We start from the raw sequence: 25,969 nt of genomic DNA, 5'->3' as shown, positions 1-25,969 counted from the left end.
GATCCACTCCCTTCCTTAGTTTCTGACCGTAAGTTGCCTTTTCATGACACCGTAAAAACCATCCTGAGCACAATGAAAGCAGGGAATCATAAGGAAAGGAGAAACAGGAAGCAAAAAAGAAAATCGAAAAGAAAACCAGCACCGTAAACACAAGCCATGAAGCACCCCGTGAAGAAAGCAACAGGCTCCGCCCAGCCCGAAACATTCAAGTCAATCAGACCTGTGATGAAAAGGCATTCCATTCCCATAGTGCCATTATAACCGGACCCCAACCCAACCCAGCCCTATCCAACCCAAATCCGTACCGTCCCATTCGTTCAGGCTCTCTTCCCAGATTCACCACTCCTTGACATCGACGAGACCGAAGCCGACCCCTGCCCTGGACTCGACACGGCATACTTGTACCGATACCCCTGCTTCCGCCTACCCTTCTCGTCCGCTCCCACCGCAAGGTTTCCCTTCCCTGTTCCACTGCCACTGTTGCCACCACTAGCACCACCACCGACTTCCTTTTCTCCCCACGACCACATCAGCGCGCGACCCATGCGTTCCCGCTCCTTGAGCAGGAGCTCGACGCGCCGCTGCCACTCCTTCTCGCGCTTTTCCACAGAGCGCGCAATCCGCTCGTCCACGGCGGTGGCGGTCTCCTCCTTCGTCGCGAGCACGGACTCGAGATGCTCGACCTGGAGGCGGAGGGCGCGGCTCTCACTCTGGTGCCGCTCGCGCTGCTCGCGCAGCGAGCCCGCCTGCGCCTTGTACCGGGATTCCCGGTGTTCCGTCGCCGCCAGCAGCTCGCGGAGTTTCGCGAGCTCTGCGGCATGGGTCGCTTTCAGAGTGCGGAGTTCGGACTGGAGAGAGTGAGTTTGTTCGAGGAGTTCTTGCTCCTTTTGACGTTGAAGTTGGAGTAATTGCTGTTGCTGTTGTGGTTGTGAAACGGGGGGGGAAGGAGGGGGGCTGAGTTGTTGGTTTTGCAGCTGTTGCTGTCGGGTTTGTTTCTTCTTCTCATCCTCTTGTTGTTGTTGTTGTTGTTGTTGTTGTTGTTGTTGTTGTTGTTGTTGTTGCTGTTGTTGCTCCTTTTGCAGGCGGTCGATGGTTTCTAGGGCTTTGGTGCGCTCCTCTTTCATTTGGGTCAGTTCCTGCTGGGTCTTGGTGAGGTTCGAGCGAAGGTCGTCGGCGCGCTTGCTGAGGCGGGTGCTTTCGGTCTCGATGGAGTGGATGAGGGTTTGCGCTTCGACGGCCTGGTCCTCCGAGCGCGAGAGCTGCAGTTCGAGGGTTTTCTTAGCCGAGTTGGCCTCGGTCAGTTCGGACTGAAGTTTGGAGAGTTCGTCTCGGAGGCGTTTCAGCTCTTCGTGCGGGGCCTGGTCATAGTCTTGGCTCTGGTCTTGACGTTGTTCTTCTGGGTCCTTTCTTGATGAGCCTGGATTCAGAATCCGAGATCCCTGGCTGGGTTGGCCCAGATCCTTGATCAGTTCGAGAATTTCTGTATAGGTGTTGCCGCCGGTTTCGAGGGGAAGGTCAGCGGCCATGGCCTTGAGGGCGTTTTCCTGCGCAGTAACTTGCGTCTGCGCGCGGGTGAGGTCGGCTTCGAGCGTGCTGTTCTTTTCCTCCAAGGGGCGATTCTTCGTCTCGAGAGTGACGATTCGTTCTTCCAGAGTCTCGTAGGCTTGATTGACGCTCTCGAGCTCCGTGTCTAACTTCTCTATTTCGAGCAGGTGACTGCTGATCTGGGCCTTTAATTCATCCACTTCAGTGTTCTTCTCTCGGAGCTGCTGCTCTTTGGCATCGGTGACTTCCTTGAGCTTCGCGATCGTCTCGTCCAGGGTTGCGTCGCGCTTACGCAGCTGTTCCTGGGCCAGATCTAATTGCTGTCGCAAGTATGCAATGGTGTCGAGCCGCTCTGCATCAAGGTCTGGGTGTGATGATCCACGATTCTGCAGCTCCTTCTGCATATCGCTAATCTGCTTCTGAAGAGCACTTAGCTCGGAGGCATTAATGGTGGACTTGTGCAAGAAAGTCTCTCTTTCTTCGTTCTGTTTCTGGAGCATGTGGACTTGCTCTCGCAGAATAGTCTCGTCAGTACGATTGGCGTAGAATTCATCTAACAAAGCCGACTTCCTCTGCAGCTCGCCCTGAAGGTGTTTGATTTGCTCGCCAGCGGATGCTGCCTCTAGCACGCGCCTACGACCCTTCTCCAGCTGCTCATTACGGTCTTGCAGCTTATTTTCGAGTTCCAGTATTTGTTTCCGTAGATCTCCAGCTGTACTTGGTTCTTGTTTGTGAGGGGAAGGGGTCTTGTGTCTCCGTACTGACGGGGTAGTCGTGCTTGCCTCCATCTCATCGTCCGGGTCCTCTTCAATATTTTCTAGATGCGTGGTATCCCTGTTAAAGCCACTGGCGCGGCGCAGAAATTGCGATGGTGTAGACATGTCGATCGGTGGGCCGAATTCACTGTATTCGCCAAGCTCTGGTTCAGGTTCGGGCTCATCCTCGATAGCCGGCTGATGCAACTGAGAACTCTGCTCGCGCTGTGGCGGTCGCATATCCTCCCGCTGCTGCATCCGTTGGCTGTTTTGCCTGCTGTGGCCTCGCGGCTGGGCAGGGGATTCGGGTAGCGGAGGCAGGGGGTTTTCGTCTTCCTGGTGGCGCAGATCGTGTTCCTGCTCCTCCAAATCATCAAATAGGGGCTCAAGCTCCGACAAGTCGTGTCCATCATCCCGGAAGTCCATAAAGTGCTTATCCTCCATAGTATCTCCGTCGCCCATCAGGTATTTCTCCAGATTCGCAGTGAAATCTGCTGGACCTCCGACATCCGACAGGTCGTCTTCATGCGGAAACTTGAATTCCGCAAGAGGATCCACATGGTCGTCCAGCGCTTGAGTACTCGGGTACTGACTGAAGTCAACGGTGTATTGCGCCAGACGGGCGTCGATGTCGTTCGCGGCGCGCTCGAGCGACGACGCTCGGGAGGACCGCAGCGAGTAGCTCTGTTTTAGCGGAGAGCGGGCATCATCGGCGTGGGTTGTGGTCGCAGCGCGATCGATAGTACGAGGACTCTTCGCGCTCAGGGGAGAGTAGCTCTGTGCGTTTTGACGACGAGAGGGGGGTGACGAGGGCATGAAGAGAGGCGTCGCGAGAGTTGACGCGCCCACAGTGTCATGGGTGGTCGTATCGGCCATGCTGGGGGGTGGATTGTCCTCAAGGATATCGAGGTATCCAAATATAGGACAAGATACTAAAATAGGCCTCAAGGTAATCGAGGTATCATGGCTTGATGGAATTACTACATAGACAAATAATGCAGAATTTAAGCCAGAGTCGTTGAAGGAATGAATGAGTTATCGCCGGGGAAGATGCGATAACAAACACCAACTGGCCGGGTAAACACCGATCGTCAGGCACCAGGGGCCTTGCTGCCTGTAAATCCAGGCCGCATATCATCATCATTGTCAGCAGTTTCACTCAGGGAGCCTGCTGACCGCATTGCACCTCAATTACAGATGATTCTATACGAGTCACAATGAATCCTCCGGGTCACACCTGCAAAGATCGTGCTCTCATGACAGATAACTATCAACGTAGATGGAATTGTCCTCCAACCATCTGCTCAAGTGTTGTATTGTACGGTACTATAACTTACGAGTGATATGGGGAGCAATGCGTCACGTGTCAGCTCTTTTGCGCAACCTGGGGGTGTCTTATGAGCCTCTTCGACGTAATGCTCTTCGTCCCTGTCCCTAGCTTCTGACCCCGAGGTTCGAATGTGCGATCTGCTCAGCAATCATGGTCTACGAAGGTCAGTACTGTATATGAAGTGCTATGCCTACCTACACCGGCGGCGGGGCTGTTAAGGTGGGCTATTCTTCTTCCAGACCGTCGCCGGCCGAATCCAGCACTGCTCGCTTCCCCCCATTTCCCCCTCACCCGACCGATCGCGGCGACCTTCGCTGTGTCGCAATCTCTCTTCTCCACCTTTTGTCCCCTCTCCCTCCTCCTCTTCTGCTATCCCCAGGCTCGAGATCTGGGTTTTATTGTGTAATACCACTCTGCGCATCGTTCCCTCTACCATATCTCTGACAATGCCTCCCGTACCTTCGTCGTCCGACCGGTGTCGGGTAATCTTGTACCATCAGACTCTCTGTCCCAATGGAGGCCAGTATGTCTCTATGATGCCACTAGTCCAGAACAATACAGGCGTTACGCACATCATCCTCGCAGCCTTTCACCTGAACGCAGACCCGGAACACATTACACTGAACAATGATCCACCACAACACAGCATGTACGACGCCCTATGGGCCGAGGTACCCCGCGTGAAACAACAGGGGGTACGCATCATGGGAATGCTCGGGGGCGCTGCGCAGGGCTCGTTCCGCTCCCTGGATGGAGATGCAGAGAAATTCGAACTGTACTACCGACCCCTGCTGGCCATGATCCGGCGCCATGGATTGGACGGGCTAGATCTCGATGTGGAAGAGGAAATGTCGTTGGCAGGCATCATCCGACTTATTGACAGACTCAAGCTGGATCTGGGAGACGAGTTTATTGTGACGCTAGCTCCAGTTGCGGCGGCCATGCTGGGCCTGGGAAACCTGTCGGGGTTCGACTACCGGGAGCTGGAACAACAGAGAGCCGCAAAGATCAGTTGGTACAACACGCAGTTCTACAACGGTTGGGGACCCGCGGATGATCCCCGGATGTATGCTGCCATCGTCGCACAGGGCTGGTCCCCAAACCGGGTGGTGCTTGGGATGTTGACCAATCCAGGCAATGGGTCGCAGGGCTATGTGCCCCCCGAGAAAATCGGACCTATCCTGGCCATGCTGATTGAACAATATCCTGATTTTGGGGGCGTCATGGGCTGGGAGTATTTCAACTCGGAACCCGGGGAACAGGAGCATCCATGGTACTGGGCAGCGGAGATGTCCCTGAGCATGCACATGAAAGATCTCGTGGATGCAACGCGCCAGCTCACTTCAGGGCCGATGACCAGCAGCTTGATGAACGTGCTTCGCGACATGATGCAGCGGCGATAGACGGGGAGAAATGTAGAGTAAAGTATAACTATAAGGATGTGTATCCATCGCTCCGCTGGAAGTCTATAGCTGCACGTAAAATGTTTTGCTAGCTGTTGGAATAAAGAAGGATGCGCGGTGTCTCCGTGTCCGAGCGTCAGCTCAGAGAAAAGAGGTGTTTCGGCATGTCGTCATCATCGACTTCGCCGCCGCCGGCTTCTCCTCCTCCTCCTTACCGATAAACTTACTAACTACCACTCAACGCCCTTTCATTATTCATTATTCTTCGAGCTGTGAATTGGACAGCAGCAAGCTTCGCCTTCTGGGAAAGCTTACTGGCCTGGCAATGATCACTACCTGTTGAATATCATCGAAACCACCCCTAGCACCATGGTGTTTGTCGCGCGGATTGCCGCTGCCTTGAGCTCCGCAACGGTCCGGGCTGCGGCCTTCTTCTTCCTCCGCTGGGTACGTTGATGCAATGGCTTCGCTGCGAGAATAGTCCCTGACTCATGCGTTATCTGATTCTTCTAGATCCCCGGACACCAGTTCCCACATGTGATCTTTACAGCATTGGCTGTGTATCTCACTGCTGTCGTATCGCTCCTTCGACCGACTGAGCGGAGTACCACCGACAGCAATACTAAAGACACTCCAAAAACCACAAGTTGAGTGACCAGACCAATTAAGATTGCCAGCGGCCTTCTAACTCCTACAATCAGAGCGCACAACACCACGAAATCCAGATAATGTACTCAAGACATTGCTCTTTGGCCTGCCGTCCGCCAGCTTACCACGCTCGACGCTTTTGACTGTTCTCATCAACATTGGGCTTGCATTGCTCACTCTAGACTTCATGCTGCGTGGCCTCGTTGTCTACCCCAGCGCAGATGTCACCTTCTCTCGGATCGGTTATGTCTCACCAACGACCGCCAATTTACTGGTTCGCGAGCCAGACCCTGCACAGTTGCCCCTTGTCATCTTCTATCAGCCAACAGATACAGAGGACTCGACACGATGGACGGAAGAGGGCATGATCTATGCTCTAGACGAGTCAAAAGACTACACGACCACGGTGACAATCAAAGGCTTGAAGCCGTCGTCACCGTATCGCTACTCCCTGTCCAACAACCTTACAGGCTCATTCGTCACTGCTCCAATGCCCGGCACCAAACAGGCAAACCGCCTCAGCTTCCTGACCTCAAGCTGCATGAAGGCGAATTTCCCCTACAACCCGCTGTCGCATCCACTGCGCATCCCAGGGATCGAGATGATGACGGACACAATTAGTCGACTGCCATCATTGCTGCGACCAGCATTCATGCTGTTCCTTGGCGACTTCATTTACGTCGATGTCCCTCAGCGCTTCGGGTCATCCGTCTCGCACTATCGCAGCGAGTACCACCGCGTCTACTCATCTCCCTCGTGGAATCGTCCAGAGGACAGTACGCCTGCCATCGACCTGCCTTGGATTCACACTCTCGATGACCACGAGATTGAGAATGACTGGTCGAAAGGCAACACCACTGCACCGTACCCCGCAGCGTTCGAGCCCTACATCCATTACCATGTCCGGCCCAATCCGCCCATCCCACCCGTTCCCTTCGCAACCCCTGAAAACACGACCTACTTCTCCTTCATCCACGGGCCTGCCTCCTTCTTCATGCTCGATACCCGCACCTACCGATCGGCCCCGTCGCAATACAACTCCACGATCCTCGGCTCCGCCCAGCTTCAATCCCTCCTCGCCTACATCGCACGCCCCGAACCCAGCGAAGTGCGCTGGAAGCTCATTGCCTCCAGCGTCCCCTTCACAAAGAATTGGCAGGTCGGCACCACCGACACCTGGGGCGGGTTCCTGAACGAGCGCCGCGTCGTGTTCGAGGCGATCTGGCGGGCCGAGCGCGAGCTCGGCCTCCGGATCGTCCTTCTCAGCGGCGACCGCCACGAATTCGGCGCCACGCGCTTCCCCGACCCCTCCCTCGATCTGCCTGCGAACGAGCTCACCCCGAACACCGCCGGGGAGGGCGTGCACGAATTCTGCGTCGGCCCCCTCAGCATGTTCTACCTCCCCGTGCGCACTTACCGGCAGACGGACAACGAAGACATCACCATCAAGTACATCCCCGACGGGAACACCAAGTACGGCCTGGTGGACATCGAGGTCCGCGACGCGGTCATCGATGCCACCCAATCCGGACACCCCGTCACCGTGCCCAGCTCGGTGCTCACCTACTCAATGTATGTCGATACGCAGCTGGTCTGGCAGTACGAGCTCAGCGTCCCCCTGCCCGGGTACGAGAGCCGGGTCGCGGACGTGGCGGCGTGGAAACACCCGCGACTGCCGCCGGGAAAGCTGTTGCTGGACACGAGGGAGGAGCAGAGCTGGGATGCGTGGGCGAAAGAGTGGGTCGGACGAGTCGAGGAGACTGTTGGTTGGATTAGAGATGGTGTCCTGAAGGTAGTGTATTATGTTTTGGATGTGATTCAGAAGAAAGAGCGATTGGATTAAGTTTCTTTTTTTTTCTACTTCTTGCAGCGATGATCTTGCGGAAGAATCTCTTGGATAATAGGCAAAACATGCTAATTGGGAATTAGTCCACCAATTGTTAGTTATTCGCCACAAGATGGGTCGAACTGAGAAATCATAGATTGATAGGTATCATTCGAATGAGCAATCTACCGCTTTTTTCGGGGAACGGACGTAGTTCAAAGGGGATGATTACATGCCAATCTGGTTCAATGCAAGCAAGCCTCATCTATCATCAGATTATTTTGGTATGGATTGGGAAGGAATGAATCAACAACCCGGTGGAGAAACCAAGAAAAAAAGAAAAAGAACACGCCCAACACCATAGTATGCTAATACAATCGACATCGACATCAGCAGTAAGCCGTGGCTTCCGGCGGAGGAAAAGACCGGAGTCATGAAAAGGAAGAATAGTGAGAAAAGGTCAGATATAGACAAGAAGGTGCGAAGAGGATAGAAGGAACTTGAGGGAGAGGGCGGATGGAGGCCAGGGGAAAAACGAAGAATGAGAATGCAAGGCCGCTGGACGAAGTTGAATGGGGGTTGCAGCAGGATCACCGGCCACGACCTCGGCCGCCACCACCACCGCCCATACCACCCATCAGCCCGCCCATCTGGCTCATCATGCTCTGCAAGTCCATACCACCGAGACCCGGGAGACCGCCACCGCCGCCGCCGCCCTGGCCCTGCAGCATCTGCATCATCTTGGCCATGTCGCCCATGCCGGGCATACCAGGGAACCCGCCGCCGCCGGCCCCGCCCATGGCGGCCATGCGCTTCTGCATGGCGGCCAGCTGCTGCTCTTTGTTTCCGCCCTTGAGCATATTCTGGGCGCGCTGCATCTGCTTCTTCTGCCCGCCGACGCGCTTGGCCATGCCGGCCATCATGCGATGCTGAGAAAGAAGGTCCTCGACCTCGCGGACGGTGGTACCGCTGCCGCAAGCCACGCGGACCATGCGGCTGGGCTGTTCGACGAACACCTTTGGGTCGCCGTCCAGCTCGACCGCAGTCATACTGTCGAAGATGTAGATCATGCGGCGCAGCTTCAGCGAGCCGTCCTCGTCGTCCAGACCGGCGGTCAAGTTGGATAGGCCCGGGATCATGCCGGAGAGCTTGGACAGAGGACCCATCTTCATGATCGAGGTGATGTTCTCCCGGAAGTCGCGCAGCGTGTAAATACCCTCTGCGATGTGCTTGTAGGTCTCCTTGGCCGAGGCGGAGTCCTTGGTGACAGCCTGAACGTGTTCGACCAGGCCGGCCATATCACCCATGCCAAGCAGCTTCTGGATGAAGGCCTTCGGCTCGAACCGCTCCAGATCCATCAAATGTTCACCGGTACCCAGGTAAATGATGGGCGTGTGCGTGGCGGCGACGGCCGAGATGGCACCACCGCCCGCCGCGTGGCCGTCCGTCTTCGTGATGATGATGGCCCCGAAATCGGCGGTGGCCTTGAACGCGGAGGACTGGGCCTCAGCAGCTTGACCGATGGTGCTGTCGAGGACGAGGATGGTTTGGTCGGGGGTGACGGCGGTCTGGATCTGGGTCATTTCGGTGAACAGTTCTTCCTCCTGCTTGTGACGACCACTGGTATCCACAATGATGATTTCGAAGCGCTCCTTCTTGAACTTGGCGACACCCTCCGCGGCCACGACGGCGGGGTCGGTCTGCGTCAGACTACCGTAGTACGGGATCTTGGCCTTGGTGGCATTCTGCTTCAGCTGGTCGAAGGCACCCGCACGGAAGGTATCGGCACAGACAAGGGCGGTCTTGAACCCGCGCATCTGGTAGTGGCGAGCCAATTTGGTACAGGTGGTCGTTTTACCGGCACCCTGCAAACCCACGAACATGATCACATTGGAGCGGCCCTTCTTGGGACGGAAAGGCTCGGCGTGCGGATCCACCAAGGCTACCAGTTCATCGAACACGGCTTTCTGGATCAGGCGCTTTTTGTTCACGGCGGGTGGCAGGGAGGCGAAGTTGACGCTGGACTTGATGGACTTCCGGAGCGACTGGACGAGGCGGACGTTGACGTCGGCTGAGAGTAGAGCTGCACAGATCTCCTTGAGCATATCATCGAAGGCCTACAATCATGAAGTCAGCAGCTAAGAAGGAGTTGCACGGCAGGACAGCCACACACCTTCTCGTCCAGATTGTTAGACCGAGTCAGGTCATTGACGGCGGCATTAATTCGCCGCCCAAGATCCTGAAGGACCATGGTGAGATGGGATATTCAATGGGAAGTGAAGGTTAGAATGTTCGTAGCAGGTTGCACAGTTGAACTTTTTCGAAATATCAGGAGAATAACCAGGAACAATTGAGGAGACGACAAGGAGATATGAAGACAGCTGGAGGCAAGTTAGTTTGGATGGCGTTTGACTCCACTGGGCCATTTGAGGCCAACGCGATGCGGAGAGCCTGCCCCGCCAATCACCGTCTCTTTGCGTCTCACCGCCCACTGACCCTCCAAAAATTTCCCGGGAAAACGACAGAAAAGAAAGACAACCGACCGATTTTAATCCCAATCTCCACCACAGCCTCCCAAATCTTATACACACGAGAGACCGACATTACGGTGTCAATTCTCTCACCATGGCCCCCTACGTTAAAAAGCGCAAAGTCCTCGACTCGATCGCATCCCGTCCCCAGAAAAAGTTCCGCAAGCAGCGCGCATACCACAGCAGCTCCGAAGATGACGAAGACGAACCCACCGATTTCCAAGCCGTCAGTTTGGCAGACTCCGACGTTGAGGAGGAAGCTGTGAAGCAATCCAAGAAACACATCCGGTCCATCGGCGAATCGACCAAGAAGGCTCTCCCCAAGGAGCAGCTGAAGAAAAAGCAAGAGGAAAGCTCCGACGACGAAAATATGGCATCCGATTCGGATGCAGACGACTCGGAAGAAATGGAGGACGATGAGTTCGACGTGGGCGCAGAGTCCGACACTTCCAATCCCGCCTCGACGGCAGGTGGTCGGGCGGTTCCTAAGCGTCATGATCCTACTGCGTTCTCGACCTCAATGGCCAAGATTTTGGCAACCAAGCTCCCTTCCTCGATGCGCGAGGACCCGGTGCTGTCCCGCAGCAGAGACGCTGCCCAGAAGAGTACCCAAGTGGCGGAAGAGAAGCTGGATCGCCAGGCGCGGGCTAAGATGCGGGCGGAGAAGAAGGAGGAGTTGGATCGTGGCCGTATCCGCGACGTGATGGGATTGGAGCGTGGCCAGGCTGGCCCAGTGGCCGAGGAGGAGAAGCGGTTGCGCAAGATCGCCCAGCGTGGTGTGGTCAAACTGTTCAATGCTGTCCGCGCCGCTCAGGTTCGTGGAGAGGAAGCCGCCAAGGCGGAGCGAAAGAAGGGCACAATTGGTATGGGCGAGCGCGAGAAGGCTGTGAATGAAGTTAGCAAGCAGGGATTCTTGGACCTGATCAGCGGAAAGAAGGGCAAGCCGTTGCAGATCGAGGAGGCTTGAGTGATGCTGAAGGAAGTTAGTTGCTTTTAACGTGTGTGTATACCTGGCATATTCATGGCGTTCTTGGGGGGTGGGGCTACTCTACGTTCCTATTCTTTCTATTTTGATCAACTCTTTTTCATTAAAAGTGATATGCTCTATTTACAAACTTCCGTGCCGCAAAATGTTGAATGGAGATCGGAAATACCCAATGGAAACATGTTCCCTTGCCACCTCATGACATAACCGGCCCCGTTACAGACGCTAGACATATCGTACATCATTCTCTAGTCAAAAATCACTTCCATCGCGCTTATATTGAATTAGTGCTTCGGCTCGAAATCGCTTGCCTGCAGGTTCCGAGTCATGGACGGCAACCGGACCACGAGACCATCGAGCTCCTTGGTCATGATTACCTGACAACCCAGCCGGGAGGTTTCCGTCAAACCAAAGGCCAGATCAAGCATGTCGTTCTCGTCGTCCGATGGCTCTTCCATCTTGTCAAACATGCCGGAATCTTCGACAATGACATGGCAGGTCGAGCAGGCACACGATCCGCCACAGGCACCTATTGTGTTCCATTCCCGTCAGCCTGCTGATCAATCACATAAAACATGCAATGTTAATCGAACCTTCCATTTCCAAATCATTAGCCTGTGCAATATCCAATAAGTTATCGCCCTCAGAGACCTGGAAGTCGTACTTTGCGCCGTCCTTGTCGATGAAAGAGATGTTAATCCTGCGCGAACAATTAGCACTTTGCAATGATTCTTATTGAAGGTTGTAGTTTATGGAGAGAGGAGGGAGAGTGACTCACTCCTCTCCAGGCTTGGGAGGCGTGATGTGACCGTGCTGTACTCCGGCGGTGACGGAGAAGCTCCTACGCTCGGACAGCCGCTGGTTCTGGATGCGCGGGGTCATTAGAGATCGCCGGGACGACAGGGAAGCACAACCCGAGCTCATGGACCGCGAGGACTGAAGGGGAAATCGGTTGGCAAGGAACTGAGAAGAGGGAGCGCGAACAACGCTCTCGCCGGCCCGAGGCAGAACATGGCGCAGGTTAAGTCCGGCTTCTCTCAGGAAGGACATGGCGAATGAATGTGTGATGAAAGGGTGGGGGGTATAAGAAGATTTCGAGCAAATATAGAGGAGTGGAGAGGGACGTCAGATAGATTAAGGGGAGCTGAATGAATGAATGAATGAATGAATCGAATGAATTGGATTGAATTCAATAATGGCGGAGAATGGGAGGAAAAGTGGAAAAGCCCGAAAAACACCAGCGGGAAATCCGCGGCTTGTCATTCGCCGGCGTTTGCCTCTTTGAGCTGGAGTTCGGCTTCACTAAACTTCTTTGGAGACAGACCTTGCTTTACCTTACCTTACCTTACTTTCTTTTCTCTCTTCAAATCCTCTACTACTACTAACTTAAGTCACTACTATACTCATCCACCACACCCTTTCCCTCCCTCCATTTCTCTCTCTTCCACCACTTTTCTTCTCTATCTATCTCCTAGCTTCTCCTTTTCTCTATCATGTCCTCTCCTCTGGAAGGGCCCAATCCCCTCCGCCCCTATTATTTCCCCCCATCTTTGGGGTTGGACACCGGTCATGCTGCTTCCCCTCCAGATGCGTCATCCTCGGCCACCCAAGTTTTTGGCGGTTCCGCACGCGATCTGCTGCCCGATATTGATTATTCCGACTACCTCGAAAGCTCTCCCTCAGTCTCCAGTTGGATTCGCGATGCTCTGGACCAAGCCCTCTGGCGCTACACCAGTGTCCTGACCTCACAGCCTTTCGATGTCGCCAAAACCATCCTGCAGGCATATGTCGCGCCCGGCGATGCGACAGACGGCCAATGGGCTATGCATGATCGCCGAGCATCGGGTGCCGGAAGCCGTAACGATTCTTACGATGAAGGCGTATGTTTCAGCAGCTCTTTCCAAGGATTGGAAGCTCACCTTCAGGCTCTAGGACTCCTTGTCGTCGGATGACGAAAGCAGTTACTTTACTTCCGCAGCACCTGCCGCAGCCTCCCCCTCAGCTCCCCGATCCCGCAAGCCTCACCGCCGCCATATCACCGATCGAAGCGGTTACATTCCCTCTACGACCTCATCGAGACATGCCCTCACCATTAAGAACCCGAGCTCCCTCATGGATGTCTTGTCGCAACTTTGGACCACCAGTGGCCCGACCTCGCCCTGGAAGGCGACCAATGCCACCTTCATCTACTCCCTTCTCCTGCCCACCCTAAATACATTTATTCGCAGCTTGCTCTCTGCGATCGTCGGCTTGCCGGAGGAGGATGTGACTTCTTCAATGACAGCCGACATCCTGACGTCGACTTCCCCGATGGCGACCCTACTCTTGTCCTTCATCTCCTCTTCATTGTCGGCAATGCTCCTCTCCCCGATTGATACCGCGCGAACATTCCTTATCTTAACCCCAGCTACGCATGGCCCGCGCTCCCTGCTACGAGCTATCCGCCAAATCCCGACTCCCAACTGCACCATTCCGTCCCACCTGGTGCCCATCACCGTCCTCCACTCCAGTCTGCCCAACTTCATCACCAACACGACTCCATTAATTCTCAAATCGTATCTGGCTCTCGATCCCGTGCTCAATCCGTCCATCTGGAGCCTGTTCACCTTCCTGAGCTCCGGTCTAGAATTGGCGGTCCGGTTCCCGCTCGAGACTGTACTGCGCCGCGCCCAAATTGCGACGTTCACTTCCCCCAGCATCCGCCAGCAGTCAAGTCGTTCAGTACGTGCTGAAACCTCCGCGAACGAGGAAGAGGCCTCGGAGATCGAGACGATCGTCCCAACCCCCCAGACCTACCGGGGTATTGTGGGTACTATGTGGGGAATTGTGTACGAGGAAGGAGTGCAAGTCACACCGGAAGTTGAGCGGGCGCGCCAGCTGCTCAAGAAGCCCGTCACCCAGCGCAAACGTCAGGGCCAGGGAATTCAAGGTCTCTACCGAGGCTGGCGCATCGGCATGTGGGGAATCGCTGGTATCTGGGGCGCCAACCTACTTGGTACGGTCGGCGTGGCCGGCGACGACGATGCCAGGATGAGCGGAGGTCGGTTTTAAACCAGCTACAGAGCCAAATTAGTATCGTCGGATGCAAAGAGCAGAGCCAAAGCTCTCCAAGCCCGTGCCCTTGCCGACTCGGCTGATAATCCCACACAGTTTGCCGAGACCCCTCAGAATACCGCAGGACATGAGGTTGACGAAGCGGATTCGCAATATTCCAGCCAAGCCAAGCTAGCCAACCTCTCCACAGGCTCCCAACAACTTCATCTTGATACGATTTCTTTTGGGTGAAGCAAAAGAAGCCAACGACCCCCCACACCCCACATTATCGCTCATGCACAAGGCGACGATCTGTAAAAACACCTTAACGACGTTTCTTTTCTCCCTGCACACACCATCTTCTACCACTTGTTTTTTTATACCATCTCAACTTCTCCTTACTCTTCTTCCTACTATCCTCCCCTCCGCTCCTTCATCTACCAGTGGAACGATGTCTTGTGTACTTTCTAATATCAGTATACTATCTAACGCCGCAACGGAATGTACTTTTATCTCTCCAGCACATGTATCTCGGATTGGGCTTCCTTTCTATCAACTTGTCTCCTGTCTTCAATGTAGCGGAATGAGCTCGGAGTAAGGACGGACGGCGTTGAGTTTTTTTAGGGGAGCGGTGTGATCTAGTATAGATATAGGCAAGCAAGGCGCATGCCAGATTACATGATGAACCCCTGGGCAATTCCTCAAATCTATAAATGAAATCTAGGCTTGAATTGTGACACGTTGCTCCTGGGCCCGCTTGCTCGATCAATTCAAAAAGACATTCATTGTCGTTGGACATGTATCTCAAGAACGGCTTTCCAGGTCATACACATATTACGTTGGGAAACATGAACTCCTCAGCAGATAACAACACAAAACGCCAATTCATCTCATTTCAGACCATCTAGACTCATTAGACGCTTTGGCTTGGCCCACGCGTTGGGGATCACCACTGGGGTGAGTGGAGGTTTTGGATTTGGGATTTTTTTGTTTGTGGGCGGGGTTCGTGATAGAATCATAGCCTAGCATAACATAGCATAGCATAGCATTGTATAGCACATCGTAAATATCCAGGGTTTATGGTTGCAGGTAGATTGACTTTTTGCTTTTGAGATCGGAATTCATGTCCAGTCATGGGGTGTGGAGGGGACTGGAAAGAGGAATAGGGAGGATGAAGGGAGTCGTTTTGTCAGGAAGACCCATAAAAGGGGGACTGACAACCGGGGGTTAGGAAGAGGAGGTAAAGTGTACCCGTTGATAAGAGGTGAAGAGTCATGGGTTGAATGAGTTACATTAAAACTGTAGACTGGCGGGGATGACGTAGGAGGTGACAGGGAAGGGAGACACCAGGGGGAGAGATTGGTTAGGGAGGAGGATGGAGGGAGGAGACAGAGGTAAGAGGTTCGGGAGTGTATAGTCTTGTATAATACAAACTCAAGCATTCATGAATCGGGTGTTGGGTATCACTGAGAATAAAAAGACAAGTGCAGACAAGTGAAGAAAAAGGTTCGTCCGCCATCTATTTATCGGCGAACCGTCGATCAAAGTATCGCAAGACGCCCATGACGCTGGCAGCCTCGACTTCGAGGGCCGCTCGGGAGCCGGGCGGAGCTACCTCTTGGGGTTTGGGGAGGGTGTGGAGTTTGGGGAGCCAGGCGGAGATATCGTCACTTGCTCGAGAGAAATTAGGATGCCGGGAGAGGGTGGTAAAGGCATCAGCACAGGAGAGGGTTAAGGAGGGCGTGTTGGAGCGACGCGAACTGGCAGTGGGTTGGGAAGGGTTGCCCCCGCGAGACATGCAGCACCCGCCATCGGCGCCCTTACCGCCGCAGCAACCGGAGGAGGCAGCGCTGGCGGAGCGAGAGGCCGCCAGCGTCTTGCAAAAAAGGGTCCGGCGTGGATCGGACTGACATTGAGCGCATGTTCCCGGCCCATTGGCACACGGATTTGTGGCCTGAATGATTGGGGGTAGCGTGACGTCGGACCGAACGTCGCCTTCTGATGGGGGTGGTGTGAACTGAGAAAGGTTCTGAATGGGCGCCAGCCGATTGTTCTCAAATGAGTTCCTTCGACGCTCTTCCTCCTGGGCCGCCATCTCGGCGCAAATACAGGGTGTTCCATCCTGGCAGAACCCGCAGGGGTCTACAGCTGGCGATGAGACGGAGGTGCTATGGTCGTCTTGAATAGTATGCGGTGCGGCGAACCGCGTGGTGAAGTCGATCTCCATCTCCTCAGGCTCCGGTTTGATCTCGGGTTCGGGTCTTGTGAGACTGGGACTGCCAGGCCGCTTGCCCAGCGAAGACCGAGTCTCAACTCCCGGAATGGCAAAAGCATCCTCAATACACTGACAGTGGACAGAGGAGCAATCTCCGCAGCCCAACGGAACCTCCTCCCGTGGTTCTTCAACCACGGCGGTAGACCTGCCGGTCGGCAACCCGCGATCACTGGCCGCTCGGTCTTCGGTCGGGTTTCTCGCAGCGATTCGGGTCAGAGGAGCCTTGTCGGAGCCCTTGTCGGTAAGAGTTGTCCGGAACTCTCGCACCAGAGTCTCCTTCGCACTCCGTTCGACCGAAACCTCCTTCTCCAAAGCATGGCATCGGTCGCGCCACCAAGCCATCTCACTTCGACATTGTTCGACATCGCTGGACAGGCTTGCAATCTGGTCCTTGAAGGCAGCGATATGAATCTCGTGCTCATCTTCGATTTTCTTGATCTGATCCTCGAGCTCGTTGACGCGGGCGGCTCGGCGTTCGCGGAACGCTCTCTGAGCGGCTCGATTCTGGGCCTTGCGTTTGGTGGGTGGAGTGTCTGTGGCCGGCTTGCGACCAGGTTTAGGGCGAGGAGGAATCACCCATTCCTTGGAGGTGACGGAGCCGGGTGTGCCCGGACCAGGAGACGGTGAGATAGCTGGCTTGGCAGCCAGTGCGGGAGCCAGCGGCGCTGGACCCGGACCAGGGGCTATCGAGAGAGCAGTCGGACTGGCCATGGTAATGAAAAATCCTCTATTGATTCAGAGGAAGTCTGTAGTATGATCAGTGGACATATCATGGGTGAAGATAGAGATGGTAGTCCGAGGTGGGAGGTGGAGATGGAGATAGAGATAGAGATGGGTGGTTCAGTAACTGGTGAGGTGTTCGGAGAAGAAAGGAAGAAAGGCGGGCTAACCGGGGCAGAAGGAAAGGCGGTGGTGGTGGTGGTGGTGGTGTCACTGGATCGCTTCGGCCGGAAGAGCGGAAGTGCGCCCCTTCAGCCGGTAAGCGAGACAACGGAATTGCTGGCTGCAAACCAATTGATTCGAGAGAAAGGGACAGCAATTGACCCTGTGTAGATAGATTGACAGCTGGGTGAGTAGGGTAGGGAAGGAGTGGAAGGAAAACGAAGCAAGTAGGCTTAGGGTGAGGAGAAGGCGAAGGAGGAGGGAGGAGTAGGACGGACAGACACCAAAAGCGACCGAGGAAGAAGGAAAGCTGAGAAGAAATGGAGGAAGGGAAAAGGAAAGAAGGAGGGGAAACAGAGAGGGAAAAATGAACGATCGGATCAGATTAGATTATCGTGCGCTTTCACCGACTTCGGAGTTCCAGTGGCTCCCCCACTCGTTGCCCGCCCTCATTCGTCCGTCCCGTGGTAGACTGCGGGTTATCAATCAATAATTCCCTGCCGGTTCGAACTTGGGGTTTAGGGTATGCTCCGGCGCTCCATCCAGCTCGTATGCTGAGCCTAGCATCGAGTTCTTCTCAGTAGGGCTGATGAAGAAACACCCTTGATTTTATCATTGTCCCATCACGATTGGTAGAAGCATCACTCAAAGAGCTTATAGGCAAGTAATGTCCTTCTACTCTGTCTACTACGAGCAGTTCCATTCTCAGACGGAGAAGCTACTGTGTTCTGTATCGTATGCTTCAGTGAAAAAACAGTCATGACTTCCATGACTCGTTCATCACCCATGGCAAAGAAAAATTTTGCTCCTCTTCCCAAGACCACCCGTGTGGGTACATGAGTCCTTTTCTTTTCTTTTACTTTCCCCTTGTTCACGATCCTGTTGGTCAATGGATTTTGCTAGAGTTTTATCCGCGATGAGCGCGGACATCCGGTGATGGAGAAAGCGACAATCCTTCTTCCTTGCCAAGCGTTTTAGCATATGGCAAGGGGCAAAACCAAATTCCATGCTCGCCATTTGGTGCACGAGGTCTGACACATAAGAACGCTGAACTTCGGCGGAGGATCCGAGCTTGGGCCGGAAACAGTTCGGGCTAGGTTACTCCACTCATAAAGTGCGGATTGATTAGCCGGAGGGAAAATGGGGACTGGTGAGGATACTGTTAGTAATGAAGCTCGCAAGGTCACCCTTGGAACGTGCAGTGCAAAAGTGCAAAAGTGCAAGGAGTCGAGAGTGAAAACGGCCTCGGCAGGAGTTTTCCCTCCGTCGCCTGATCTTATCTGATCCCACTTTTCCCGTTTCGGGAATCCCAGCCAATCCCCGGTGTGTGAAATGTGTCATAGACTCGTAATGCACCAACCAGAACCGTAAATGATCGGTCTCGAGAACTCTTTCTCTTAACCTGGTCCAGCTTAGCTCAATGAAGAGGGATGGTTGAGACAACATGAAAGAGAGGGGAAGAGGGTCGGTAGAAAAACTCTTTCTTCTTATCAATCAAAGCCCTTGCATGCGTCTCCAGTCCTCCCCGAGTCCACTTCGACGTCAAATGCCGAAGAACGGAAGGACGAGGGCGAAAACGGGCCGATCTGGCTCGGCTCCTTTTGGGCTTGTCGTCAGAAGTCTCGAGAAACCAGTTCAGCGCGGCCGTGTGCAGGAGGTTGGACACATCTTTATATCCATGTATAGGATATGTGCATACGTGTTGAGAAAGCCCCCTTCGGGAAATTAGGAGCCAGTAACTTACTCTCGTTAGCGGCGTTCAGGCGTAGCAAGTCGAGCTCTCAATGCAGTCATGCCTCCTAGCAAGCAAGACTGGTCTGGTTAGTGACTCACTAGAATCCCCCGATGCTCGCCTCGCTCGACCCTCTCGATTCCCGTTCTTTGTCCGAAATTTCTCCTTCTTTAGGCAGATCGTCGTATGCATGCGGAATTGATTTCATTTGCACATTACAGTATACAGTTTGGGGTCATACACCATCAGTTTTAGAACAATAAACATAAAACTGTCAAGAAGTCTCCCTGAACCATCATATCACAGCTCAACCAGAGCGGGTGCTCCTTCGGCTGGGGGGAATGAATTTTTGGTCACGACAAACGCCTTCTGGATGCCTCCCTCACGACTATTGAATAGTTCGTACAGTCTGGACATGTCTTCCAGGCGGACTCGATGCGTGACCATGTCCAAGGGGTTGAGCTCTCCCTTGCGAATGAGCTCCAGCAGATGCTTCCAGTATCGGTGCACGGGAGCTTGACCGTTGCCGATCAAGCGGACGCCAGTCTGCATCAAAGCACCAATATTGAAGTGGTTGGTCTAAAAATGTGTTCCATCGATCAGCACCGCGCTGCTCTCACGTTAGTCCTGTGGCGAGACTTACAAAGCCAGTGTAGACCCCAGTAACGCCGATCCGTCCATAGGGCCGGACGGAAGTAATCATCTCGTTCAACATCTCCGAAGTATCGGTCTCCAAGCCCAGGAGAACCTCGAAGTAGTGCGCCCATCCCTTTGCGAATTCTCCAGATGCACATTCCAACGCCACATCTGGCCCACCGGGGACCACCTTCTTCAACTGGGAGGTGATGGTTTCACCGCGAGGCAGCTTGGTGAAATCGATCGTTTCCACCTTGGGCAATTTACTCTTGACAAAGTCCAAGCGCCACGCTGCGTCGCCACCGTCAATGAGGATCACTCGGCTGGCGCCCTGCATAAAACTGAAGTTGGCCACCATTTGGCCAATCGGCCCTGCACCCCAGATGGCAACCACGTCGCCCTTGTCGACTCCGGTGTCGACCACGCAGTGATACGATGTGGAAAGGACGTCAGAGAGATACAGACCCTTCTCATCGGGAACATCATCGGGAAGTCCTAGCAGATTTTGATCGCCATATGGCACACGGACATATTCGGCTTGGCCTCCAGCGAAGCCACCCGTGAAATGGCTGTAGCCGAATATGCCTGCACAACGTCTAATTAAAAGGCCGGCCTTCACAACACTGAGAGATTGTTCTGACAGACTTACCTGCAGTGCGCTTCCCATACAGGGCATTAGTAAGAGTGTTTTCGTTGGTCCGTTCACAGACGGAGGTCAGTCCTTTCTTGCAGTTCGTGCATTGGCCGCAGGCAATGGGGAAAGCTGCTACGACTCTATCTCCGACCTTGACATTCTTCGCTCCAGGTCCGACGCTTTCCACAACACCGCAGAATTCGTGGCCGAGCACATCGCCTTTTTCGAGTTGCGGAATGACACCTGTGATGCACCGAGTCAGAATTACTTTGCAGCTTGATCGGTTGGCATAGCAAATTTGGAATGGGTTATAATACCATGATAAAGATGGAGATCGCTTCCACAGATCGTGCTACCGGTGACCTTCACAATCACGTCCCCCTCGTCGATAACTCTTGGCTTGGGCATTTCCACCACCTCGACGGAGTTTTTCCCCTGCCAGGTGGTGGCCTTGATCTTCTCTCCCGTCTCTTGGCCAGTTCCTGGCTTGGCGTAATTGCTCACATCGGTGGTGACAGTAGCATTGCCGCTGTGTCCAACCGCCTTCTCAACTAAGTTCGCAGCCTGGGATGTTGCTGCCATTGCTGTGAGTCGAATATGGGATGTTCCAGCTCAGATGAGCAATAATATGTAGTAGTCAGTAAGTCAGTGGTTTACAGGTGTCATGGAAATTGTATTCTGGTCCGACTTCTTCGTGGGACTCGGTAGATGATAAATGGTCATGCTGAGTTCGCCGCCTGCGGCTGACATCACAGTGAGGTCGTCTGGTTCAACTTCTCGTGAATCTTGTTCCATGGGATTATCTCCAAAGAGTATAATATGACATCTCCCTCCTAGCTCTTAGTAGTTAGACTTGCAGCTTTGGATAGGTCTATTTAGGATTCTCGTACCGTTTGCATGAGTAGTCATCTCCATCATGGATCACAATACTCATCGTAGGGTAGCTATTGGAGGAAGGACTGTTGTGACGTCACTTATCACGAACTCCCCGCACATCCGATCATTCTGTCACATTGATGACTTTGATAACAGCTTGTAAATTGTCCAATCCGATGCAGTTGTGCAAAATGAACTACTGGGTACTGAGTACGTCTTGCATTTGAGATGGAAGCGCTGTTAGCTTCCGAGTTTCCAGTTGTTACAACCTTGAACTCGAGGGCCTGAGGCTCTGAGCAAGGGTAACGGACGCTGATTGGCTGGCACTTTTTTGCCAAAATAAAGCCTACTATATAATTAAAGTCGTAGTCACGAGAATTACACTCTACCGGATAGCAGAGGGGGATCTTGAGGACGATGCAGATGCTTCATTCGGTGCTTGAAAGAGTGCTTGAACAGCTGTATAAACAAGCCCTTTGGCTAGTACGAGCCCTGCTGGGCCCGCTGAGGGTGCTTTGACAAGGCTTCTGGTCAAGGGAGGAACAGAACCCGCAGGTCAAGCCCTCATTATGTTTATCGTTGCTGTTGCGAAGTTATACACCGGTGGTGGAAAGGATTATGGATGTATACAGTACATACACCGATATCGTTTCCACCACCTTAGGCACCCGTCTTTCTTTACCTACCCCACATTGAAAACACCCTCGGATCAACTGCCCCCGAATCTTGGCTTTCATACACAAATAATAGTGAAGTATCTCGACGATAGAGACTGCCGACTGCGGGATCTTGTTCTCTATCTCAATCAATGAATTGGGGATTACACACGCTGGTCGGGTGTCAGCTTCGCTCGTGAGAACGTTCCAACATACATACATCAACACCACCGCTGCCACCACCACTATGGGACGATTCGGGGATTTCCTGGATCGCGTCCACCAACATGTCAAAGAGAAGTATGGATCACCACCTGCTCCTCCTCAACCCTTCAACCCTCCTTCGAACCAGCCAAGTAGTCCCTGGCCGACACAAGAGACCGCTCCTACTTTTTCTCCAGGTTGGTTCATCAGTTTCCTACGGGTGAACGCCCGCTCGCTTGCGGAAAGCCCCCTTGTTGATTAGTGACCCTAGGAACAAGCCCTGCGGTCGCCAGAACTGGACCACAGACAGTGTTTGCGCATTTCATCGTAAGGGAGATCATTGTGGATAACGACTAGTACAGTACTCAGCTAACTGTACTCTAGGTGGGATGCGCGGCTACCATGACCCCCGAACAATGGGAGTCGGATATCATCGAGGCCCAAAAGTGCCATATTGATGGCTTTGCGCTCAACATCGCCCCTCAGGATAGTTACACCGACCATGTCCTGGAAAATGCGTACAGTGCGGCGGAAAGGGTCGGGAATTTCACCCTATTCCTTTCCTTCGACTATGGTTCGGGGGGCCCATGGCCGGTGGACCGTGTCATTCACTACATCAACACCTTCGCACACCGCAGCCCCCAGTATTTCTATCAAGGAAAGCCACTGGTTTCCACCTTTATCGGCGTCTCAAGCGCCGGAGACTGGGTCGACATCAAGCGCGCCACGAATTGTTTCTTCGTCCCTAGCTGGCCCGACTGCGGCCCTGCCGCCATCGCCAACTACCTCGACATTGTGGATGGTGCTTTCAGTTGGGACGCATGGCCCGTAGGCGCTGAGCAGAAGAACACCGCCCACGATGAACACTGGATGCAGTCCTTGGCTGGTCGACCGTACATGATGCCCGTTTCACCGTGGTTCTACACGAACTTGCCCCAATGGGACAAGAATTGGCTGTGGCGCGGCGATGATCTCTGGCACTATCGGTGGGAGCAGGTGATGAGATTGCAGCCGGCTTGGGTTCAGGTATGGGTCTTTTACTAAACCCTCATTCTTCGACAACTAACCTCGTTGATCACAGATCATTAGCTGGAACGACTACGGCGAAGCACACTATATCGGACCCATCCACGAGGCCGGGGTACCTGATGGAGCCGGTCGCTATTGTTTTGGACACCCTCACGACGCATGGAGGGCACTTTTGCCCTATTACATTGACGCTTACCGGAACGGCGGCGTGGTGGACCCCAACCAGCCTCGACCTCACTTGTCCTTTGCGGATAAGATTGTGTACTGGTATCGCACGAACCCCAGTTATGCTGGCAGTACCAATGGGACGACCGGCAATAACCCGGGGGTGGGCCAAAAGGAATTGCACCCGGGTGAGGTATCTCAGGATCGGGTGTTTGTCAGCGTGATTGTGGGAAGCCCGAGCGAAATTCACATCCAGATCGGGGATGGAACGCCCAGTATCGTAGAAGCCTCGGGGGCGGGCGTTCATCACTGCTCGGTTCCATTCGATGGAGAAACAGGCCCCGTGCAGATCATGATTGTGCGCGACGAGCAGGTGATGGCATCGGCAACTGGACCGGCCATTACAGAGGAATGCCAGGATGGCAATGTGAACTGGAACTGTTATGTAGGTTCAAGCGACTAGATGGGGTTGGTATGGCGACATCATGGATCGGATCGCTTATCGTGAAAGCAGTTTCCGGATAAGAAGGATAGCTGATTAGAGCGGATGATGACTGTAAATAAGGCGATGTCACTTGGCATGATTGATGGTACAGAATGATAGATGAACAATATCCACGATGCCTAGAGCTATAGTCGCATTGAGCATTGAGAAGCTGACTTGATTAGAGAAGGTGACGGAAGACACAAGGATACAAGAAGAGAGAGGGACAGCCGAGGGACGATCATCTCCAACTGACTTCCCCAGCTGACTGACTGACTGATCCACCGGAGCTCCGCCTTTCTCTCCGTGTCTCGCTCCAAGCCTCTCCTCACCCTCCTCAACTCTCCATCTACCCCCAACTCTCCTCCCCCCCCATCTGCAATTATTCTTTCTCTAGCCTCTCCCTCCAACATCTGTACCTATTCTCTACATCTCAACCCACACTTTCAGACCGTATCCATCCTCTTCACTGCACAATGGCCAAGAAGAGCTTCATTGAGCTTCGAGAAGCCGCTCTGGCCCATCGTCCAGCCTCCCAGACCGACCCGCTCCCCGACCATGTCTATCCCACGCGAGCAACCACGGTATCACCTTCCTCCACCACCTCCTTCGATCCGAGTGCATACTCCCAGCCGTATTGTGATTTTATGACCGCGAACCCGACCATCTTCCACGCCGTCGATGCCTTCACTGCCCAGCTCGAAAGCGAAGGGTACAAGCGCCTGCATGAGCGCGAATCCTGGACGAACAAGCTCGTGCGTGGTGGGAAATACTACTGCACGCGGAACTCCAGCGCCTTCATCGCCTTCTCCGTCGGCAAGGAGTACAGGAGCGGCAATGGCGTGGCGATCGTGGCCGGACACATCGACGCCCTCACCGCCAAATTGAAGCCGGTGTCGAAGCTGCCCACGAAGGCCGGGTTCGTGCAGCTCGGCGTGGCGCCGTACGCCGGGGCCCTGAATGAGACCTGGTGGGATCGGGACCTCTCGATCGGCGGGCGAGTGCTCGTGCGCGACCCCAGCAGTGGAAAGATCGAGTCCAAGCTGGTGAAGCTGGACTGGCCCATTGCGCGCGTCCCCACCCTGGCGCCGCACTTCGGCGCCCCCAGCCAGGGCCCCTTCAACAAGGAGACCCAGATGGTGCCCATCATCGGCGTCGATAACTCGGACCTCTTCTCCACGTCCGCCAACACCCCGTCCGCCTTTCAGCCCGGCAGCTTCGCCGCGACGCAGCCCGAGAAACTGGTCCGCGTGATCTCGCGCGAGCTCCAGATCCACGACCCCAACACGATTGTCTCGTGGGAACTGGAGCTCTACGACAGCCAGCCGGCCCAACTTGGGGGCCTGGAGAAGGACCTGATCTTCGCGGGCCGCATTGACGACAAGCTCTGCTGCTACGCGGCGCAGGAGGCGCTCCTGGCCTCGCCGGACTCCACCTCGTCGGCCTCGATCAAGATGGTCGGCATGTTCGACGACGAGGAGATCGGCAGTCTGTTGCGCCAGGGCGCGCGCTCCAACTTCATGTCCAGCATCATCGAGCGCATTACCGAGGCCTTCGCCGACCCGGCCGCCGCCTACGGCCCCAACCTCCTCTCGCAGACCGTCGCCAACAGCTTCCTCGTCTCCTCGGACGTCATCCACGCCGTCAACCCCAACTTCCTCAACGTCTACCTCGAGAACCACGCCCCGCGCCTCAACGTCGGCGTCGCCGTCTCCGCCGACTCCAATGGCCACATGACCACCGACAGCGTCAGCCACGGCTTCATGAAGCGCGTCGCCGACAAGTGCGGCGCCACCCTCCAGGTCTTCCAGATCCGCAACGACTCCCGCAGCGGCGGCACCATCGGCCCCATGACCAGTGCCCGCATCGGCATGCGCGCCATCGACATGGGCATCCCCCAGCTCAGCATGCACAGCATCCGCGCCACCACGGGTAGTCTGGATCCCGGCCTGGGTGTTAAGCTGTTCAAGGGCTTCTTCGATCACTTCGAGGAGGTGGATGCCGAGTTTGCGGCCTTCTAGAGCATAGCACCCGAAGTCTGAAGGATTATTCGGGTCGCGGAAGTATTAGGTTGGTCTGGTTCGGGGCAAGTACACTTTTTTGTCTAGACTATATATTTCAGTTAGAGAGGGGCGAGAAGATGTAGCAGGGTTGCATTGCATACATAAGTATGATCTGAAAGCTAGAAATATACTCCATACTTTACACTTTCATGTGGTTATGAGTAGAGTGATACAGACCAGACCCCTCCCATGGTTGGGATGCCCAATACGTATTCTTTATACATTTCTCAAATTCTCCGCGGGCGTGCAATAGGTTCTCATCTGAAACCAGTGATTTG

General features: G+C 54.3%; 11 protein-coding genes across 11 annotated transcripts; 6 read left to right on the top strand and 5 right to left on the bottom strand.

Annotated features, from left to right (window-relative positions):
• Positions 1 to 317: 317 nt before the first annotated feature.
• On the bottom strand, positions 318 to 3,176 carry ASPACDRAFT_36459 (putative spindle pole body associated protein SnaD; the record flags this gene model as incomplete). The annotated part of the gene is made up of 4 exons (XM_020200207.1): positions 318 to 463; positions 497 to 848; positions 936 to 1,345; positions 1,388 to 3,176. 4 exons carry the CDS (start codon positions 3,174 to 3,176, stop codon positions 318 to 320), a joined length of 2,697 nt encoding a protein of 898 aa, XP_020051863.1.
• Positions 3,177 to 3,986: 810 nt separating this feature from the next.
• ASPACDRAFT_81994 (putative class III chitinase) lies at positions 3,987 to 5,152 on the top strand. The gene has a single exon (XM_020206000.1). It carries the CDS (start codon positions 4,077 to 4,079, stop codon positions 5,031 to 5,033), a length of 957 nt encoding a protein of 318 aa, XP_020051862.1. The 5' UTR covers positions 3,987 to 4,076; the 3' UTR covers positions 5,034 to 5,152.
• A 250-nt stretch (positions 5,153 to 5,402) lies between these two features.
• ASPACDRAFT_36175 (alkaline phosphatase family protein) lies at positions 5,403 to 7,524 on the top strand (the record flags this gene model as incomplete). Its single annotated transcript, XM_020200184.1, has 3 exons — positions 5,403 to 5,480; positions 5,547 to 5,679; positions 5,735 to 7,524. 3 exons carry the CDS (start codon positions 5,403 to 5,405, stop codon positions 7,522 to 7,524), a joined length of 2,001 nt encoding a protein of 666 aa, XP_020051861.1.
• Positions 7,525 to 7,920: 396 nt separating this feature from the next.
• ASPACDRAFT_126985 (RNA-binding signal recognition particle subunit SRP54) lies at positions 7,921 to 9,964 on the bottom strand. The gene is made up of 2 exons (XM_020196990.1): positions 9,680 to 9,964; positions 7,921 to 9,623 (listed from the first exon to the last, which is right to left on the bottom strand). Exons 1-2 carry the CDS (start codon positions 9,755 to 9,757, stop codon positions 8,097 to 8,099), a joined length of 1,605 nt encoding a protein of 534 aa, XP_020051860.1. The 5' UTR covers positions 9,758 to 9,964; the 3' UTR covers positions 7,921 to 8,096.
• Positions 9,965 to 10,131: 167 nt separating this feature from the next.
• ASPACDRAFT_36424 (rRNA-processing protein RRP15) lies at positions 10,132 to 11,004 on the top strand (the record flags this gene model as incomplete). Its single annotated transcript, XM_020200204.1, has 1 exon — positions 10,132 to 11,004. The coding sequence occupies one exon, from the start codon at positions 10,132 to 10,134 to the stop codon at positions 11,002 to 11,004; it is 873 nt and encodes a 290-aa protein (XP_020051859.1).
• Positions 11,005 to 11,109: 105 nt separating this feature from the next.
• Positions 11,110 to 12,081, bottom strand: ASPACDRAFT_81992 (ferredoxin family 2Fe-2S iron-sulfur cluster binding protein). The gene is made up of 3 exons (XM_020205999.1): positions 11,801 to 12,081; positions 11,616 to 11,722; positions 11,110 to 11,551 (listed from the first exon to the last, which is right to left on the bottom strand). The coding sequence occupies exons 1-3, from the start codon at positions 12,070 to 12,072 to the stop codon at positions 11,307 to 11,309; spliced, it is 624 nt and encodes a 207-aa protein (XP_020051858.1). The 5' UTR covers positions 12,073 to 12,081; the 3' UTR covers positions 11,110 to 11,306.
• Positions 12,082 to 12,515: 434 nt separating this feature from the next.
• Positions 12,516 to 14,073, top strand: ASPACDRAFT_36352 (mitofusin complex protein UGO1; the record flags this gene model as incomplete). Its single annotated transcript, XM_020200199.1, has 2 exons — positions 12,516 to 12,902; positions 12,955 to 14,073. 2 exons carry the CDS (start codon positions 12,516 to 12,518, stop codon positions 14,071 to 14,073), a joined length of 1,506 nt encoding a protein of 501 aa, XP_020051857.1.
• A 1,501-nt stretch (positions 14,074 to 15,574) lies between these two features.
• Positions 15,575 to 17,041, bottom strand: hapX (bZIP transcription factor HapX; the record flags this gene model as incomplete). The annotated part of the gene is made up of 1 exon (XM_020200197.1): positions 15,575 to 17,041. One exon carries the CDS (start codon positions 17,039 to 17,041, stop codon positions 15,575 to 15,577), a length of 1,467 nt encoding a protein of 488 aa, XP_020051856.1.
• A 2,098-nt stretch (positions 17,042 to 19,139) lies between these two features.
• On the bottom strand, positions 19,140 to 21,283 carry ASPACDRAFT_81990 (zinc-dependent alcohol dehydrogenase). Its single transcript, XM_020205998.1, has 5 exons — positions 21,105 to 21,283; positions 20,532 to 21,047; positions 20,230 to 20,457; positions 19,588 to 20,165; positions 19,140 to 19,523 (listed from the first exon to the last, which is right to left on the bottom strand). The coding sequence occupies exons 2-5, from the start codon at positions 20,794 to 20,796 to the stop codon at positions 19,245 to 19,247; spliced, it is 1,350 nt and encodes a 449-aa protein (XP_020051855.1). The 5' UTR covers positions 20,797 to 21,047; positions 21,105 to 21,283; the 3' UTR covers positions 19,140 to 19,244.
• Positions 21,284 to 21,873: 590 nt separating this feature from the next.
• ASPACDRAFT_81989 (glycoside hydrolase family 71 protein) lies at positions 21,874 to 23,750 on the top strand. The gene is made up of 4 exons (XM_020205997.1): positions 21,874 to 22,147; positions 22,222 to 22,277; positions 22,335 to 22,976; positions 23,032 to 23,750. The coding sequence occupies exons 1-4, from the start codon at positions 21,994 to 21,996 to the stop codon at positions 23,605 to 23,607; spliced, it is 1,428 nt and encodes a 475-aa protein (XP_020051854.1). The 5' UTR covers positions 21,874 to 21,993; the 3' UTR covers positions 23,608 to 23,750.
• A 354-nt stretch (positions 23,751 to 24,104) lies between these two features.
• Positions 24,105 to 25,649, top strand: ASPACDRAFT_36020 (M18 family aminopeptidase; the record flags this gene model as incomplete). The annotated part of the gene is made up of 1 exon (XM_020200168.1): positions 24,105 to 25,649. The coding sequence occupies one exon, from the start codon at positions 24,105 to 24,107 to the stop codon at positions 25,647 to 25,649; it is 1,545 nt and encodes a 514-aa protein (XP_020051853.1).
• Between the last annotated feature and the right edge of the window lie 320 nt (positions 25,650 to 25,969).

This window comes from Aspergillus aculeatus (genome assembly GCF_001890905.1).
Source record: "Aspergillus aculeatus ATCC 16872 unplaced genomic scaffold ASPACscaffold_20, whole genome shotgun sequence".
Classification (NCBI taxonomy): Eukaryota; Fungi; Ascomycota; class Eurotiomycetes; order Eurotiales; family Aspergillaceae; genus Aspergillus; species Aspergillus aculeatus.
Note: the sequence above shows the minus strand (reverse complement) of the source record. Positions and strands in the feature narration are given on the sequence as shown.

What these genes read in the sequence shown, in the direction of transcription:
- ASPACDRAFT_81992 (XM_020205999.1), bottom strand. Translation starts at nt 12,072, where the DNA reads ATGTCCTTCCTGAGAGAAGCCGGACTTAACCTGCGCCATGTTCTGCCT. An exon ending in CCTCCCAAGCCTGGAGAGGA is followed by an intron (nt 11,723 to 11,800) that starts GTGAGTCACTCT and finishes TTGTTCGCGCAG; the next exon opens with GATTAACATCTCTTTCATCG. An exon ending in TAATGATTTGGAAATGGAAG is followed by an intron (nt 11,552 to 11,615) that starts GTTCGATTAACA and finishes GGAACACAATAG; the next exon opens with GTGCCTGTGGCGGATCGTGT.
- ASPACDRAFT_81994 (XM_020206000.1), top strand. Translation starts at nt 4,077, where the DNA reads ATGCCTCCCGTACCTTCGTCGTCCGACCGGTGTCGGGTAATCTTGTAC.
- ASPACDRAFT_126985 (XM_020196990.1), bottom strand. Translation starts at nt 9,757, where the DNA reads ATGGTCCTTCAGGATCTTGGGCGGCGAATTAATGCCGCCGTCAATGAC. An exon ending in CTAACAATCTGGACGAGAAG is followed by an intron (nt 9,624 to 9,679) that starts GTGTGTGGCTGT and finishes TCATGATTGTAG; the next exon opens with GCCTTCGATGATATGCTCAA.
- ASPACDRAFT_81989 (XM_020205997.1), top strand. Translation starts at nt 21,994, where the DNA reads ATGGGACGATTCGGGGATTTCCTGGATCGCGTCCACCAACATGTCAAA. An exon ending in CGCTCCTACTTTTTCTCCAG is followed by an intron (nt 22,148 to 22,221) that starts GTTGGTTCATCA and finishes TAGTGACCCTAG; the next exon opens with GAACAAGCCCTGCGGTCGCC. An exon ending in CAGTGTTTGCGCATTTCATC is followed by an intron (nt 22,278 to 22,334) that starts GTAAGGGAGATC and finishes ACTGTACTCTAG; the next exon opens with GTGGGATGCGCGGCTACCAT.
- ASPACDRAFT_81990 (XM_020205998.1), bottom strand. Translation starts at nt 20,796, where the DNA reads ATGGCAGCAACATCCCAGGCTGCGAACTTAGTTGAGAAGGCGGTTGGA. An exon ending in CGATCTCCATCTTTATCATG is followed by an intron (nt 20,458 to 20,531) that starts GTATTATAACCC and finishes GGTGCATCACAG; the next exon opens with GTGTCATTCCGCAACTCGAA. An exon ending in CTGGGGTCTACACTGGCTTT is followed by an intron (nt 19,524 to 19,587) that starts GTAAGTCTCGCC and finishes ACACATTTTTAG; the next exon opens with ACCAACCACTTCAATATTGG.